This window comes from Tiliqua scincoides, chromosome 2, assembly GCF_035046505.1.
Source record: "Tiliqua scincoides isolate rTilSci1 chromosome 2, rTilSci1.hap2, whole genome shotgun sequence".
Taxonomy (NCBI): Eukaryota; Metazoa; Chordata; class Lepidosauria; order Squamata; family Scincidae; genus Tiliqua; species Tiliqua scincoides.
The window spans coordinates 174,301,445-174,319,549 of record NC_089822.1 but is presented as its reverse complement, the minus strand read 5'-3'; the positions used below and the strand labels follow the sequence as shown (position 1 = coordinate 174,319,549).

Genomic DNA, 18,105 nt, shown 5'->3' with positions numbered 1-18,105 from the left:
CCTATTTTATGCCTGTTCACTTCTGCTTCCAAGTTTCTTCCAATTGTGACATTTATCATGACATCTAAAAGAGGGGGGGTAGAGGGATTGAAGTATGTAGTGGAAAGGTTGTGGCTCAGTGTAGATCACACACTTTGCATGTACAAGATCTCAGATTCATTCCCTGGTGTCTCCAAGGAGGATAGAAAATAAATTATTCCTGAAATTCTGGAGAGTTGCTGTCAATCTGTTTTGACAGATTGGGACAACACCCACCCTCTTGCTAGATGGAGCAAGAGGGCCTAATGCAGCATCCTATGTATAAGGTAAGAGTGAAGACTGATGAAAGAACTGCAGTGCATGGATTCAGGTAGGAATACATTCCCTAACACTAGTGCATCAAGGTAGGGAAGCATTTTGAGCTATTCTGAAGACTACAGCCAGCCATCATTATCTGGAAATTTTCTGCTCCACTTATGTTTTTAGCTCTCCTCTTTTCCTCAATGACTGGTGTCAACTCCTCAGAGTGGGCTTCAAACCATGCTTCAAACCAGCAGCATACAAGGCCTGTCCCAGTGAGCGCAACCTGCAGGTCCTCCGAACTGCTCGCAGCAAAGTCCAACAGACTGCCAGGAGATGTGCTAACGACTACTGGCTCCAGCTCTGTTCCGAGATACAGATAGCAGCCGACACGGGCAACATCAAGGGGATGTATGATGGTATCAAGCAGGCCCTAGGTCCAACACAGAAGAAAATTGCCCCTCTGAAGTCTGCCACAGGCGAGGTCATCCAGGATCGGGCGCAGCAGATGGAACGCTGGGTGCAGCACTACTCTGAGCTATATTCCAGAGAAAATGTAGTCACCGAAGAAGCACTGAACAACATTGAGTGCCTGCCTGTGCTAGAAGAGCTTGACAGTGAACCAACCCTAGAAGAACTTCACGTAGCCCTGGACTCCCTTGCCTTTGGCAAGGCACCTGGAAAAGACAGCATCCCTGCTGAAGTCCTAAAATGCTGCAAAGAGATCATCGTCACTGAGCTGCATGAAATCCTCTGTCTCTGCTGGAGAGAAGGTGGAGTACCTCAAGACATGAGGGATGCAAACATCATCACGCTGTACAAGAACAAAGGTGACAGGGGTGACTGCAACAACTACCGCGGCATCTCTCTCCTTAGCGTTGTAGGAAAGCTGTTTGCCCGAGTTGTACTAAAGAGGCTCCAGGTACTTGCAGAGAGCGTCTATCCAGAATCGCAGTGTGGATTCCGAGCCAACAGGTCCACCACTGATATGGTATTCTCCCTTAGACAACTGCAGGAGAAATGCAGGGAACAACGACAGCCACTCTTTATAGCCTTCATAGATCTCACAAAGGCTTTCGACCTGGTCAGCAGAGACGGCCTCTTCAAGATTCTCCCCAAGATTGGATGTCCACCCAGGCTTCTCAGCATCATCAGATCTTTCCACAAGGACATGAAGGGCACTGTTGTCTTCGATGGCTCCACATCAGACCCTTTTGACATCCGAAGCGGAGTGAAGCAGGGCTGTGTTCTTGCACCAACCTTGTTTGGGATTTTCTTCGCTGTCCTGCTGAAGCAGGCCTTTGGAACTGCAACAGAAGGCATCTATCTCCGGACCAGATCAGACGGAAAGTTCTTCAACCTCTCCAGACTGAGAGCAAAATCCAAAGTCCAGCTGAAATGTCTGCGTGACTTCCTCTTTGCCGACGATGCAGCTGTCACTACCCACTCTGCCAAAGATCTCCAGCAGCTCATGGATCGTTTTAGCAAGGCCTGCCAAGATTTTGGACTGACAATCAGCCTGAAGAAAACACAGGTCATGGTTCAGGATGTGGACTCACCTCCCTGCATTACAATCTCTGAGCATGAACTGGAGGTTGTCCATGACTTTGTGTACCTTGGCTCAACGATCTCCGACACTCATTCTCTCGATACCGAGCTAAACAAGCGCATCGGTAAAGCAGCTACCACGTTTTCCAGTCTCACAAAGAGAGTCTGGTCCAACAAGAAGCTGACGGAACATACCAAGATCCAGGTCTACAGAGCTTGCGTCCTGAGTACACTTCTGTACTGCAGCGAGTCATGGACTCTTCGCTCACAACAGGAGAGGAAACTGAGCGCTTTCCACATGCGCTGCCTCCGACGCATCCTTGGCATCACCTGGCAGGACAAAGTTCCAAACAACACAGTCCTGGAACGTGCTGGAATCCCTAGCATGTATTCACTGCTGAAACAGAGACGCCTGCGTTGGCTTGGTCATGTCATGAGAATGGATGATGGCCGGATCCCAAAGGATCTCCTCTATGGAGAACTCGTGCAAGGAAAGCGCCCTACAGGTAGACCACAGCTGCGATACAAGGACATCTGCAAGAGGGATCTGAAGGCCTTAGGGATGGACCTCAACAAGTGGGAAACCCTGGCCTCTGAGCGGCCCGCTTGGAGGCAGGCTGTGCAGCATGGCCTTTCCCAGTTTGAAGAGACACTTTGCCAACAGTCTGAGGCTAAGAGGCAAAGAAGGAAGGCCCATAGCCAGGGAGACAGACCAGGGACAGACTGCACTTGCTCCTGGTGTGGAAGGGATTGTCACTCCCGGATTGGCCTTTTCAGCCACACTAGACGCTGTGCCAGAACCACCTTTCAGAGCGCGATACCATAGTCTTTCGAGACTGAAGGTTGCCAATACATACATATGTTTTTAAGGTTGACCATATGGTAATACAAGCATCCCTGCTTCCTAAATACATGTGTATGGAAATGAAAGAAGGCATGACTCAGACTTACTGCTTGAAGTGTGAAAGGTGTTTTGTGCTTTGAGGGGGATTTTTTGAAGTGCTGTCATGACAAGTCTTTCCAGCAAATAACATAAAACAGCAGCGCTGGAAGTAATGGATGTCAATGAAAGCTAAGGAGCTGAAAAGTACTCTGTGCATATCTAGTGGCAGTGAAATCCAGGTTAGCACTCTGAATGTTTACAAACAGTAAATTAAACTTGAAGATATTTATGTGACTTTGAGAAGTTACATCTTGTATTTGGTGGGAAAGTGAAAAACATCTGGTGAGAGGAGTGTCATGCGCAGACTCCCTGCCCAGACCCCTTTATCTGTCTATAAAGATGCATAAGTAACTTCTATATCTACATAACTGTAACATGTGACATGTTCAGAATAGTGAGTTTTTCACTCTGCTGCTGTTTTTCTTTTTAATGGTACTTGGATTTGGGGGAGAGGGGTGGTTATTTAATAATAATTTTTGGAAAACAGTCGTTAACTGGAAAAAGGTTATTGTAGGCTTTAGAAGCATTTAGCTTCAGTTTGATTTTTGAATGTTTATTGAAGGTTGTACTTTCATGTTTGACCAAAGTGGCATCTTCCCGAGTGACTACTAAAAACGATATTGTCAATAAATTTATTTGAAGCTGGGTAGCATGATTTTAAAATGTTTGTCTTGTAGCCAATGGTTGGTGCTGTCCTCTTTTTGAGTAAGAGTTAATGTTAAAATGCTGGAACAAATGAAGCACTGAATATAGGCTTTAGACCTTCACCTAAGGCAGCAGGATGCTCTTATTCCCATCCTGACACCACAGCAGTTTCTGTTGAAAAATGATTTCACATGCCTTGTTAGTTGCTCTTTAGTTCTGGCTGGAATGGAACCCAGTCTGGCTCTAATAAGGTAGAGGTTCATTTCACTGCCAAATCTTGAGACTCTGCAGACTTCAAAATACTATGGAGTCTTGGATTAAACAATTGGAAGATGGATTGCTACTAATAAATAAACAGGTAGATTCTGTTTTCCACTGTATTCCTGTCAGCCTCTGACTAAAGTTCACTGCTGTCCAGCTTGGTGGCTTTTGGGCATAGGATGGTGGCAGCAAGTTAATACTGGAATTGGCAAGACTCATCACACAGATTTCTTCTGTAGACTGTGCAAGCTGACTTCTATATGTGTAGGGGTGCAGTGCCCACAAGTGTGGGAAGACTGGACTACTAGAAAGTGGGGGAGATCATGAAGAGAGGGATTTGAGGTTTATTTTAAGGCTATGAATAGATGCTGAAGCTTCATACTTGTATAGTCTTTTGCTGCTATACTAGAAAAAAAGATCCAATAGCTAATCAGCCAACTTGGTCTGGTTAAATATCAAGCTTGGCAGGCCTTGTCTCATTTTTATCTTCTCACTTTCTCTTAAACTTCAGAGAAAATACAACTTCAGGGCATTGACATCCAAAGACACTTTCTCAGTAAATGCTGCCTGGGGTCCAAAGCGTGGGTTAGGCTCTTGCAACTGACTTGCACTACAACACTGAATTTCCTTGCACTTGTCTTGTTGGAACTAATATTCTCTCAGTTTTTTTCCTGTGTCTATTGTTTTTTACTTATTATGGAACGCACTTTATTTATGTCCTGCTTAAAAAAGTCTCTTTACAACTAAACTTTCCTTTCTCTCTTTTTCACCCAGTTGACTTTCTCTGTCCACCTTTCAGCTCAGTTCCTCATCTATTTCAATTTGCTCAACTTCCCACCCTTGGTTTCTTCCTGTGTCTACATAGGAGTACATACTGTACATAGTTGGAGGGGGATATGAGGAAAAATAAGGAAAGTTGGACAAATACAGTCTAAGAATTGCCTTCTTAAGCATCTATGCCCTTGTCTGTTTGAAAATATAGACTGGCTTCTGTCTGAGCAGAGTACGGGTTGAGGCTGTTTATCTGTGGATTTTATATCGGTGGCTCAACCCGAACCCTCTGAAGGCAACTAGAGCTGGGCTTTGGTTGCCTCCAGAGGGCTTGCTGAAAACGACAGAGGCTGCGTGTGTGCTCCACCATGAAGCCCAGAGGCAAAAATAAGTGACTTCAGGTATTCTGAATGAAACAGGAAGTGATGTTTTTAAGCCCTTTAAAAGTATTCTGAAGCCCGTGGTGGGAGTCACATTTTTTTGCCTTTTGGTCTTCATTCTGAAGTCCTCAGAGGATGCGGGCAGATACACAGCCTCAGCGGGCTTCAGCAAGCCCCCCAGAGGCAACTAGAGTGCAGCTTTGGTTACCTTTGGAGGGTTTAGAGGTGCCAAAACTGCCAATTTGGTTATGTGCTGTTTTCAGTGTCCGTGGGTGGGTCCAAGAACAGATCCTTTGTGGATACTGAGGTGCCATCTGTACAATATGCAAGATGGTTGCAGCTGCCATCTTGAATGTCCTTTGCTTTCTTTTGTCTCCCTATTTTTTTCTTTTCTGAAACAGCTTTTGCACACAGGAGAGCTGGCATTGAACCCAGGGCAAGATGCCTGATTGGACCCCACGTTCCTATATGTGTTGGGCTAATGGAAGTGCACTGAAACTGGATTAAAGCTGTAGTGGAAACGCAGTCATGGATAGACTGAAGTAACAAATTTATTTTGTAATACATTTGTTTTGTCATGGCATGGCTCCCCCCCCCCCAAGCCTTGGCTTCATGGATTTTGTCTCCCTGCCCCTCCCCACCAGGCCTGGCTCCACTTGTATAGCTGCTGTAACTACCTGATAAACACCTAACACCATTATTCAGCTGGCTCTGGGGAAATTACAAATATAAATCTGCCCCAGGTGATCTTGTCACATAGATCTGCATTTTAGGTATATACAATGGAAATATGTCAGTCAGCAAGTGATGGCAGCCAGCAGTACTAGAATTTGTATCATGTCAACATCTTTTTTCATTGATTTTTGTTAAATGTACAGGTCTAGTTAACTTGAGCAGCCTGCAATAAATATTTTACCCTTTTTTTTAGTAACTTCAAGGGCAGAACTTAATCTTTTTATAAATATAGCTGGTTCTTCAGAGTTATGGTGACAAGTGCTGGTTGCTTGCTTGTAGAAAAATCTCAATAATACAGGACTGCTGGTGTCTAGGTGTGGGGCATCATATCTAAAACATGTCAGCACAGACATGAAAATAAGAATTGTTCAAAAACTATAAAAAGATGAAAACATACTCTTAACAGATGAAGGCAGTCCACATATCCTACTTTGCCTAAGGGAAGGAAATAATTTGAGTTGTATATATTGACTGCAAGTGGCCTGATTGACAGCACAATCCTATGCATTCTACTCAGAAGTCCCATAGGGTTCAATGGGGCTTATTTCTAGGTGAGTGTGTATAGGATTGCAATTTGGATTATGTGATACTTCTCAGTTGATTTTATGAATGAACGCACACACACAGAGGGCTTGGTTGTCTTCTAATTTTTTTTATTCTGTCATGCATTTCCATATTGAGCTAGGGTAAAAGATGGCTCCTTAACCTGTCTTTGTATGGCTCATAGGTGTACACATTTGGTCTCTGTTGCATATATGCAACGTTGACCATAAATGCTTAAGGGGCAGAATGCTTGGAAGAGGCTGGACAAACTCTGACTCAAACCATATACCAGTTTTGTGGATAGGTGTGGATTGGGTATGTTATGTATGCAAGTTATGCAGGATCAAAATCCTGCATAACCGATTGGCCCAGTCTTATGGCTGGCCAATCAGGTGGTGGATTGAAATCCTACCATCCAACTGACCCTCTAGTTTAGTGTATCAACAGCACTAATCATGGGGAATCTGGGCAGAGCTAAGGGGTATAAAGCCAAGGGTGTTGCCTTGTGTTTCATTGCCAGGTTCTGTTCTGAAGATGAAATAAATGTGTTGAGCTGTTATCGCTATGCCTTCTTTTATTCGCATGGACCCACTAACAGGGTGCTTTGGGGTTAATTTGTTTTTTGTTTACACAAAGCACCTGAGATCTATTAATTAAATGATTTCAGAAGCTATGAATGAAAATGGACAGGTAACTTATCCAGCAGGAATTTTACAAAACCTTTCTGTGTGAGAATCCTTATTCTTACTCTTTGACAGTCGTGAGAATTTGGAAGCATTTTCCTTTGTATTAAAATTTTGAGGTAATTCTTGGAGGTTTTACTTTTCACTATGGCTCACAGTAATAGCGAGAACCGCTCCCTGGGGTCTTTTACACCATTCTACCAGGTTTATAGAAGTGCCGAATAAGGAATGGGCATTTGTTATGAGTTAATTAACTCTCACTGCTCAAATAGCTGCTTCAGCACAGCAGTCAGGCTTCTGAAAATTGATATCTTTAAGCATTGCAGTAGGAATCAATTCATTCAGATATCAATGTGTGCTATGAGGAGCCTTCCATGTCACTTTCAGTTCTTCTAAAAGCTGCTCAAAATAAGTGTGGTGTGTATGAAGTGCTGAATTGCGTGCACCCAATTGCCATATGTGCACCTTTTCTGTGCTCCCCTGCCAGCTTGGAATGTTCTCTCTTTAAAGCCATTTAACATATCTAATGAGGCTATAATCAGATTTGTTTGTATTGGGGATTTCTGCCAAAAGAGAACTAGAGGTTCTTAAGATTGCTTTGCGTGTGATTAGGTGATTATTTTTTCCCCCAAGTCTGGCTTTTCTTTTGATTACATTTTCTTTCTGGGAAGGTATCCCTCATGTGGGACTTCCACCATAGAATTTAGATTGTGGCTAACTGGGCTTAAAAGTAAACCATTATTAAAACCATCAACTTTTAATACCTTGCAGTATTTTGTGGCAGACTGAAAGCGATACAGCCCTACTCTTCAAACCTAGGCAAGAAAGGAAGCTAGAAAGTCACCATGGGTATGTCTATTTAAAATGGCAAAAGTAAATGGTGCAAATATGTTCTCTGGTCAGTGGTGTCATGAGGGGGTGCAGGGGACACACAGGGGAGTGACACCACTAGTAGCCAAAATTTTTTTAAATCTTGGTATTTTTGAATAATACCATCATGTTGTATCATTTGATGCATAATTTCATGCAGAATGCAATGAAACAGAGTTGAAATATCTATATTCCAGTGATTCACAAACTTTTAGCACTGGGACCCACTTTTTAGAATGAGAATCGGTCAGGACCCACAGGAAGTGATGTCATGTCCGGAAGTGACATCATCAAGCAGGAAAATTTGTAACAATCCTAGGCTGCAATCCTACCCACGCTTACCCAGGAGTAAGTCCCATTTACTAACATTGTTAAAAGCATATACACAGTAGCCTGTTAAAAGTTCAGATCTGTACTATTTCCCCAAATGCAGTCACATACCAAGTGACATCAAGTCTACTATATTAAAAATAAAATATTGACGTGAATGGAGACCCATCTGAAGGGGGCTCACAACCCACCTAGTGGGTCCTGACCCACAGTTTGAGAAACACTGCTCTATTCTATCAAATGTTATAGCAAAAAAAAAAAAAACTAGTGGGGGCAGGACAATGGTGCATCACCATGCCCACTTCCTAGGGTGTTGCCCCGTCCACTGCATGGGAAAAGATTCATCATGGGGGTAACTTGCTGGCCTCCTGTACTCGGTGACTCAAACCCTAGTGACACCACTGTCTCTTGTGTCAACATTTTGCTACTGAGTGATCCCATTTCCACCCAAGTCTCGTGTTAATGGCTCACAAGCTCCATGTTGATTTTGGAAGACTTGCAGGATCTGGGTGGCAGACTGAAGCACTGGGCTGGTTCAATCACTTAAGCTTTGTGTCAGGGTGAAAGACACACACTTGCAGTCACCCTGTCATAGTGGTGAGAAGGGGAGATACTGATGTGGTCTTAAACGTACATAAAGCAGATAAACAAATAGTGTGGTTCATGCATTGTTTATTGCCAAGGAACTGCTTGTATACATGAATTCTCCTGAGAGACTTAAAGCATACTAGTGTGTACTTAAAAACAAAACTATTTAATTTACAGATTAACATTAACTGTTCAACAGGATTTTACCAAGTGTACAGGCAAGTAGGTTAAAGTTGTCTTTTGCTTGCCTAACTTCCTGTGAGAAGTATCAAATGTTAACAGAATTTTTGGAACTAGGTCTTCACTTTGAGTCCCCTCAAATGTAGCTAGGGTAGCTCTTAAAGGGCTTTCACTTGCATTTTCTCAGCTTCATCACCTAGAACCTTGTATAGTTTAAAGATGAATAAAAGAATTAATATTGGGAGAACATAGTTGGTGTAGCCAGAAAGAAGGGAATATGACAGGTACACTTAGAATTTTTTTTTTGGAGAAGTCTTCTGCAGGGTAAAGTAGGTGGGAATTGCATTACTCCTTGGCTTAGGTTATGCAGAACTTTAATGTCGCCTTCTTTTCTCCATGTTTGTATTAAACCTCAAACACTTACCTGTGTACAAGACTTGAGGGGTCAACTCTACAATTATCCTATCTGATCTGGTCAAAGTATTGCCATATTTACCATGATTTACATCATTCATATTATAAAAGTGAATACTCTTGACCATGTTAAGTATTTATCTGTATTTTTAGACTCTAAACCAGCCATTTTCAATCTTTTTCAGCTCACGGCACACCGACAAGGCACTAAAATTGTCAAGGCACACTACCAGTTTTTTACTTGCATTAAATCACTACATTACAATTAATTGTTAATATAATTAACATAATTATATTATTACATGACAAAGAAACTCACAAGAAGCTTGGAGAGGAAAGGATATGTGATTGTGAAAAGGATGAAAAGTGTTATACGAGAAAGTGCTGGCAAAGAGAGGTCAGATTGAGCACATAGGAGAGCTGTGGGGTGAAGGGCAATGAAGAGACATGATGGAAACAACTGCAGGATTCAGCTGGAGTGGGGGGAAGAGAGAACTTGAAGCAAGTGATTCTGAAACTTTGGAAGGTGTGGAGGAGTGAAGGGAGGTACAGTAAGAGAGGTACTGACTGCAATTATGAGATTTGGGGGGCAAGTGCCTGTGGGAGTGGGGTGGGGAGAAGTGCCAATTGTCTGCTCCTGTATTTAAGGAAAAAAATGTGACCAATAGCCCAATCCTAGGCATGTCTACTCAGAAGTAAGCCTCATTATAGTGAATGGGACTTACTCCCAGGTAAGTATGGAGAGGATTGGGGCCCAATGCCCGTCCCCCAAAAGGCAATGCAGGGAGGGTCGCTTTGGGGAGTTGCAGGCAAACTGTGGCAAGGAAAAGGGACTATCCAGGTCCCTTTGAGTCAGCCAGTTCTTAGGCTGGTGGCCTCAGCAGACTCACTCGCTTCATACCTGCTTGCCTGCTCCTGACTCCCTCCTTCTCACTCACTCCACCCGACCTTGGAGCTTGGACCTCCTCCAAGCTTCTCCGGTCGCCCAATCAGCATGCAGAGGAGGCAAGGACCCAATCCTAGGCGTGTCTACTCAGAAGTAAACCCCATAATAGTCAATGGGACTTACTCCCAGGTAAATCAGGATCGGGTTGCAGCCTTCGTCTGCTCAGGAGCAAGTGACAGCAGGAAGTGCAAAGCAGCCACGACCAGCCCCTTAGCTGGCTGGCTGCCTGCTACTTTTCCTTCTGCTGCACGTAAGGCTCAAAGCAGCTGTTTCTCCCGCATGCTTGACTGCTGCTTGTCTGCTCTGATCTCGCGGCACACCCAAGGCAGCCTCGTGGCACACTAGTGTGACGCGGCACAGCAGTTGAAAAACGCTTCTCTAAACATTATTCAGCAGAAATTAAAACTGCAGATTTGGTGCCCACATTTATTTTCTTTAGGAGTTTTTGTTTTCCTTTTTGTACTGTATAAGGAGTTACAGGAGGATTGGCAACAAGTTCATTTTAGATTCTTCAAGGCAGATCTTCTTGCAGCAGGACCATTCCTTGATTTAGTTATTTGCTTTTCCCAAAATTGGGAAGAGGAACTGGTTTTCTATCAGCACTCTGTATATGCTTCCAAATGAGAAACTACTGTATACAGGAGGCCCTGCATAAACAAACCATTTCGTATTAAGTTTAGAGCAAAGGTCTGTCTGGTCTAACATCTCCGGAGTGGGCCCGCAAGCAGAGCATGAAGTAAATAGTCCTCTCCTGTTGTTTTTTCCCCAGTAGTTATGAACATAGAAGTTCCATGTAGACATCAATAGACAAATTTATGGAGATCTAATCTAATTTAAAAGCAGTTGGGCGAGATCAGTGTCAGGTTCAGGAGGGCTTTCAAACAAAACCCTGTGGAGGGCTCCCCAAGGTACTGTGACATGCACGTACCTGGAGCAGCGGAGGCAGTCCTTGCTTATCACCAGGGGGCACAGAGAAAAGAGTGACCCAGACCTGCCTCCTTTTCATCTTCCCAGATTGGAAATGTTTGCATAAGTTTATACTTGTGTGAAGTGGTCTGTCTGCCCTGAATCTACTGCTGATTATTTTAATTCATTCAGTTTACACCCACTTTTTCCCAAATGGGCATCTACTGCAGCTGCAACTTCTATATTTTGAGAGAAGGAGAATGACTTCTATCTACTTCTTCACATCATTTTATGCATTGTGTTATTTATATGGAAGGATGCCAGACCACTGTGGCTCAACTTGCAGCACCCTTCAAATCTAAAATGACAGGGTGAATCTGTATCTTCGTTTATTGGCAAGCTGAATTGAGCCTGAGGTTTGCATATTAGACCTTGAACACAAAAGCAAAGAGCACAACAAGAGAGACTTGAAGAGCGAGTGTTCTTACTGATAGCTGTTCGGAATGTATCTTGCTTAGCAGTCAGCTGTGAGGCATCCATTAAGTGCTAGGCTCAGATAAATCTACTAATGAAATGCAGATATAGTTTTGATACCATGTGTAGCAAATATATCTAGCAGTATGCTGTCTCTGCAACAGCAAGAGAAGTTCTTCCTCATCCTGAATAGACAGATAAGAACATTTTTTAAACGTACCACTGAAGGAAATGTCAAAGCACTGTTTCCACAAAACATCAGTTAGAAAAAAAGAAACAAATCCTGGAGTACTTGTGCTTGCATTCCAGCTGTCACTGTAGATATGATTGCCAAGGTTCCATAACAGCTCTCTGAATGTTTAATTTGTCATAAAGAAATAACAGATATGATTTACCTATAGTTGAAAAATAAGGACTTGTAAAAAATGAAGGGATTATCCATTTCTTCCTCAGCATGCAGGTTCAGGAGTTTGTATAAAGCTGAAACTCAAGCTGCCAAGGAGATTCTTTCAATACCTATAAGGACTGGTGCATCACTTGGGTGAGAAGTAAGGGGAAGGGAACTTTATCCGGTCAGACTTCAGTCTAAGGCAGGTCTGGCCCAAGCCAAACTGCCACCTTATGAGATGCCAAATTCCCCTGCTAACCCTTTGTTTTAATTTTTTATTTTTGAAGGCACCAGCACTTGTCTCCCACCCCCATCATTACTGGTTGGCAACCTTCAGTCTCGAAAGACTATGGTATAAGCCTACAGCACCTGGTATTCCCAAGCAGTCTCCCATCCAAGTACTAACCAGGCCTGACCCTTAGACCTCAGAAGCTGAGGTCAGACGAGATCAGGCATGTCACCATCTCCTTGCCACCTATGCTGATGCCACTGCTTCTTCTGGACTGGTCAGGTGGGGGAAATCCTGGAAGTAGACCTTCTTTGCTTCCAGCATCTTTTCCATCCAGAGTTCAGAAAAAGCTGCAGGGTAGGAAACGAGATTTTGGAGGCAATCACCCTTTCATGGTTGGGAATACAATTGCAACAGTGACTGACTCTTCCCCCAGCTCCACTGCCATGATCTTTGGGTGCACTATTAGAGGAGGTGAAAGTAAACCATGTCCTTAAACTACTCTTGGTTGGTCTCTGACAGCAATTGAGAAGATTATGGAGCAGCCAAGGAGGTGATTAGCAGGCAAAGAGCAAACACTACCAGTTTGCCACCTCCATGACCCCTGCCATTCATAGCAGTCACTTCAACTGGCCTTACAAGTAAGCCTGCCCCTGGTGTCAGTTTAGCAGCAGGAGAGTGGTATGGCACTAACGATGCCTAATAAGTTTAATGTAGCTCACTATCACAGGATGTATGATGGCCTTGGGATTAGACAAATTCATGAATAGGTCCATCAGTGGATATTGGCCATAATATGGAACCTTGAGTATTAGAAGTGATATGCCTCTGAATACCAGTTGGATGTGTGGAGGTGGCGGGGAGGTCAAACAGCAGGGAAGGGCTATTATCTTCATGCCCTGCTGTGTACTTTCCAGAAGGATCTGGCGAACCACTGTGGGAAACAGGATGCTGGATTAGATGAAGTCTTATTCAGCTCTCCTTGCACATAAGAAAAGAGAACTGGCAAATGAGGAAGTTTTGTTACACACCCTGTTAAACTGGAGAGGCTTGGAAGTGGTACAGAGAATTGCCTGACATGTTGTGTGGTTGCCTAACTCTGCTGTTTGCACTGCAGAGCCATGAGCATGTTTATAAAAATGTGGCAGCTGAGATGCAGAACTGTGTTCTGAGTCAAGGGGGACTCCATTGGGCTGCTATTTCCTTTTCAGCCTGACCCCAGATTGTTTGGAAGGAGTTTCTCACTCTTCCTCCTCCCAATCCTTCCCCCACCTCCTCTTTCCATCCCAGCCTCTGAGGGGTGTTAACAAATTACATGCAGACTTTCTTATAGAGCAACTTCTTTCTCCCCAGCCTGATCTAACGGGAGACAGCTTGGAGGATTGAATACTCAAATGTGGTGACTTTCTGCTGGGCATTAGCTCAGGCTGTTGGATCTTAATGGACTAGCTGGACCTCTGTGGACCGCCTAGCAAGGATGGCATACTCGGGGAAGACCCGCCTGAGGAGATCGTTCAGCGAGCACGTCAGGGTCTCCACCAACAAAGCATGGGATATGTTCTGGAAGAGTACTCGAGAAAAGCGCTTATCAGGTAAGCAACCAGAGCTTTTTTCACTTGTAATCCTGCTGGTATAAAGCAAGTACTACTGTGCTTCATGACTTGAGTGCAGTCACTAAGTGCAATGCCAGTTTGTCTTTACCATACGTTAGAACAGCAAGGATGTATACTGGAGATCTAGCAGTGTTGTACTGCCATAAGTATGCAAGGCTTTTATTGTCCCCAGCCTGAGGTGTTACTATCTGGATGACACTTTAGTGACACTGAGAAGAAAATGCAAGATATTTGTGCGCAAGGTGTCTGCCGAGTATCAGCAGTTTCTTGACGTGGTCGCTGCTTTCATAACCGCTGACGCAAAGCACAAAGCATCCTTACAGGATGACAAGCAGACTTGGTGCTTAGTGTGTCAAGAAAATATGTAACAAAGTAGATGTTGGAATGTGGAATCTTGTGTAAAATGTGAGGCTGCAAAATGTCTGCCTGCGGCCCCCCCTCTCTGCACACACAACTACCAGCTTTGGTGACTGTAAACAGCTGTTATGAAAAGTCACTTGAAGCAAGCAAACACTTGGAATAAAAGGTTTTGTATGTCTTTGGAATATGTAGTAGTATGTCATGCTTTTGCTCTTTTATTAATGATAACAAATGACTCTAGAAAGCCAGTGACTCTAAAATCAATGTGTGATCATGTGTAGATATGTTGATATTCTGACACTCAGTGGGGAAACTTGGTAATACCTAGCAAGCATCTAGAATCCTAGCAAGTGGACTCTAAACTTTCAAAGAATAGGACTGTGATATTTCTTTTCCAGTAAGGAAATGTTGTCTTTGGAGCTTGAAATTTGGCATTCTGTAACAATTAAACGTGTGCTATTTTAAGATGAGTAATTCTACTAAACACAATTTTATTTTCCTCAAAGCTGAAGTGATCACAACTGGGAAGTGCAGTCAGTGTTGGAGCCGAGTTATTCGGGGTAAAGCCCTGCTCTGGACTTCCATGGCACCCCTCTGTTTGTGCCCTGATGGTGCATTAGGCTTGTGGATTCATGGGTTGGCCTGATAAGGAGGTCCACTAGTGGACTTGGGCATTCAGTCACTGCTTCACCTGCCCGACCCCGGAGCACACGATTCAAAGTTAGCATTTCACCTTTTATACCTTTGCTTGTCTCTGAGGTGTGGTAACACAATTCTGTGGCAAAAACCTTTTACTGTGAATAGATTCTCTTTTTTCCAGGCTGGTGTAGTGGTCCTGGGTGTTGGAGTTAGACATGGAAGAGCCAGGTTCAAATCTCCACTCAGCCATGAAACTTCCTGGATGACCTTGGGCCAGTTTCAATCTCTCAGCCTCACCTACCTCACAGGGTTGTTGTGAGGACAGAAGGAGAGAAGGAGCCATGTACATGAGCTCCTTGGAACCCTGAGCTCCTTGGGAGAAAGGGCGGTATGAAAATGAGAAAAATCAATATTTGTCTTAATTCATCTGTAGAACAGTTGATGACAATTCACGATACCTGGCTTACAACATCTTTATGAAAAGGGCTAGAGGCATGTTTGGTAGTTGTCCAGTGTAACAGCAGGGTGAAAGGGTTTCTTCAAAGGAAGCTGGATCACTTTCACTGAGGTGGCCAAATGATAGACTGCATGATGCTGGACTACCTCATGCCGCATACAGACCTGTATGGAAGGCAGCACACCTGTCTACTACCTCCTTATCTTTGTCCTTTGAATGGTCCCATTACCAGAACTTGGGTACTGGGAGACCTTAGATAATGTACTACGATCTTTTTTATTTCTAGTTAATATATTGGTTTAACCTTTAAGTATTCAGTTCTTCAGTCCATTCAGAGTCTTTAGGTTTTCACATTATGGTTACCTCAAGCTTTAGAATAGATGCTCTGAGCACTCCCATATATTAATTGTCAATTTTCATATCTTCCATTAAACTCTTAAAGGTGTTGTTTGGAATGGCATCTTCAATCAAACAGCAATCAACAACCCTCCCTGTCCAGTCAGTGCTCTACTGGCTGCTTTTCCAAGCCAGGATGGGCAAGGATTGAGAGTACATGTGGATGATCACAACTTCTAGAATTCTGCACATATCCTCAGGAACAAATTTGATAGGATTTACTTGTCATCTCATCTCGAGATGATGAGTTGAAGTGGCAAGTAAGTAAAACGGCCACTTTTACTTGTCATCTTGGAATGAGATGAAAAGTAAAACTTTCCCCCTTCCAACTGCAGTTTTTTTCTCCATAAGAGTGCTTATGCTATCATCTCATAATTCAAATAATGAGTTGACATGAAGGAAAAGCTAGCTACATGGAATGCAGTTTCTGTGCAAAGTCCAAGACTCATGGAAGTCTCCTTTGCCCCAGCTGATGTGGCATTTAAATGCTGGTGTACAGCAAGGTTGGCACACAGTTCTGAGTTTCAGCCAGTGGTCATCTCCTCCATAGATAGGAAGAAAAAGCATACCTGGATATGTTTTTGGAGGGGAGGGCAGGATAAGTAACCCCTTGCCCAGCAGCTGCAATTAATCTTAGAAAGCAATTTTTCTTCAGCTGGTGGGAGATGTTAGACAATTTTGTAGTTAAAAATAAAAGCATTGCATATGTAAGATAAGAAGCTTGAGATGCCATGTCAGTAACAAATGGCCAAGTTACTTGAAATGAATTTATAAGTATTTTTCTTGAAGGAGCTTTATTCATTCAATGATCTAGTCTTCTAGTGCACTCATCTTGTGTTATTGCCAGCTGGGAAAGAAGTGATCCACGCAGCTGCCTTACAGCTGGTATTTACTCTACTTTGAAAATGTAGGGGATCCTGTGAGTGGTATCAGCCTCCTTCCTGAAGATGTGGTACAAAACAGGGAGGGCTCTTCTTAAAGTAATGGTTAAGTTGTCATCAAAGTTGCTATCGCTGTATCTCTCCATCTCTGACTTCAAGACCTAAGATTTCTCCTTGAACCTCCTGGGTCCAGCCTTGGGGCATTCTGTGTCATATGGTTCAACTAAGTTGGATGAGAATTCTAGAACATGTATCTATTCATGTGTGAATGCTGGTGCATTTACAAATGTGAATATGAAAACCCTGCGCTAGATTAGCAGGCCCCTGAGGGAGCATTTGATGTGGAGTGCCTGAACTGAAGCTGGTGCAGATCTGTTCAGTAAACAGAACAGGAATGGATGATCACTGGGCAAGAGCAGTAGAGTAAGTTTGTTTTTAAAAGGCTGGTGAATGTTGATCACATTTGTAACTTTGTCTTTGGACACTCAAGATTTTAAGCCGTTTCTGCCCAACGTTGCATATATACAACAGGGACCAAATGTGTATACCTGTGGGCCAGGCAAAAATGGGTTTTAATCTGGGGTTGTCAGTAATCATGAGTGACTATCAACATTTATCATATTTCAGATTTTCAACTTAACACTGGGCAAAGCCTCTTTGCCAAACAGGCACCTTTTAAAGTAGTGCCCTTTTATATTTAGCAGGGAAGAGCGATTGTTCCTCTTCACTCCAGTATGGCATCTTTTCCAGAGGTGCTGCTGGTGAACCTTCTGTATTTTTATTTTAGATCATAAGCACTTTGGGGATAGGGAACCATTTGATTTAGCTTATTATGTAAACTGCTTGTGGACTACTCTTGTTGAAAAGTTGAATATAAATATTCTTAATAATAATTGGCCACCCAATAGGCAAAGGGGCACATTGTAGTGGTGGAGGATGACTCCGCAAGGGCTAGCATGCAGCCTGGTCCTGGGAGAACTGGCGATGGGGGGGGGGAACCTGCTTCCATCAGTAGGATGTTATAGCCCTGTGTGGATATTAAGGATCCCTGTTTGCTATATTCATGTATAGCATCCATGAATGTGGACCTTGGAGTCCTTCTGGCACACACTAAAACTTCTCTTCCTTTCCCCTTGCCCCCATGCTTGCATTTGTCTGAAAAGACAAATACTGTGTTTGGAATCTCCCCTCCTAGTAATTTAGGGATGAGAGACAAATGCTGTGAGTGTGGGGGTCAGTGTGTGTCCAGGGCATGTGGTTTTAAGGCATATGCCTATGGATGTTGCACTGTCTGTGGATTTATAATATCTACACGGGGTTTATAAGAGGAATGTAACTGCACATGAATGGTGGGTCTCGGTATTTCCCTTCAAAGATAAAGGGCCAGTGAATAACTGCAGTCTGAAGCCTAGGCGCTCTTGGTAAAGCAGTGCTAGAAGCAATGGGCAAGAAGCAGGGCAGGCCAAGGAAAGCCAGAGCTCCTGAACTCCTCGGAGGAAGGAGTAACATATCTTGAAACAACCTACTTATTCCCTGAAAGTATCTTGGACTCTAATAAAAGTCCTAAGAGTACTGTGTCCTATAAACACTCAAAAGTTGGGTCAAGCAGTTTCTTATTTCAGTCATCTGCCTATGATAAGTGAAAT

At 43.4% G+C, this 18,105-nt stretch overlaps 1 protein-coding gene across 1 annotated transcript in view; it reads left to right on the top strand.

Moving 5' to 3' along the window:
• The first annotated feature begins 280 nt into the window (after positions 1-280).
• The window catches only part of LOC136638835 (rho GTPase-activating protein 7-like), a 110,935-nt gene continuing 93,110 nt past the window's right edge, over positions 281-18,105 (top strand). Inside the window, exons 1-2 of the mRNA XM_066612862.1 lie at positions 281-305; positions 13,467-13,705. Of these exons, the coding sequence (XP_066468959.1) occupies positions 13,591-13,705 (115 nt within the window). The 5' untranslated portion in view covers positions 281-305; positions 13,467-13,590. The remainder of the gene's footprint in view (positions 306-13,466; positions 13,706-18,105) is intronic.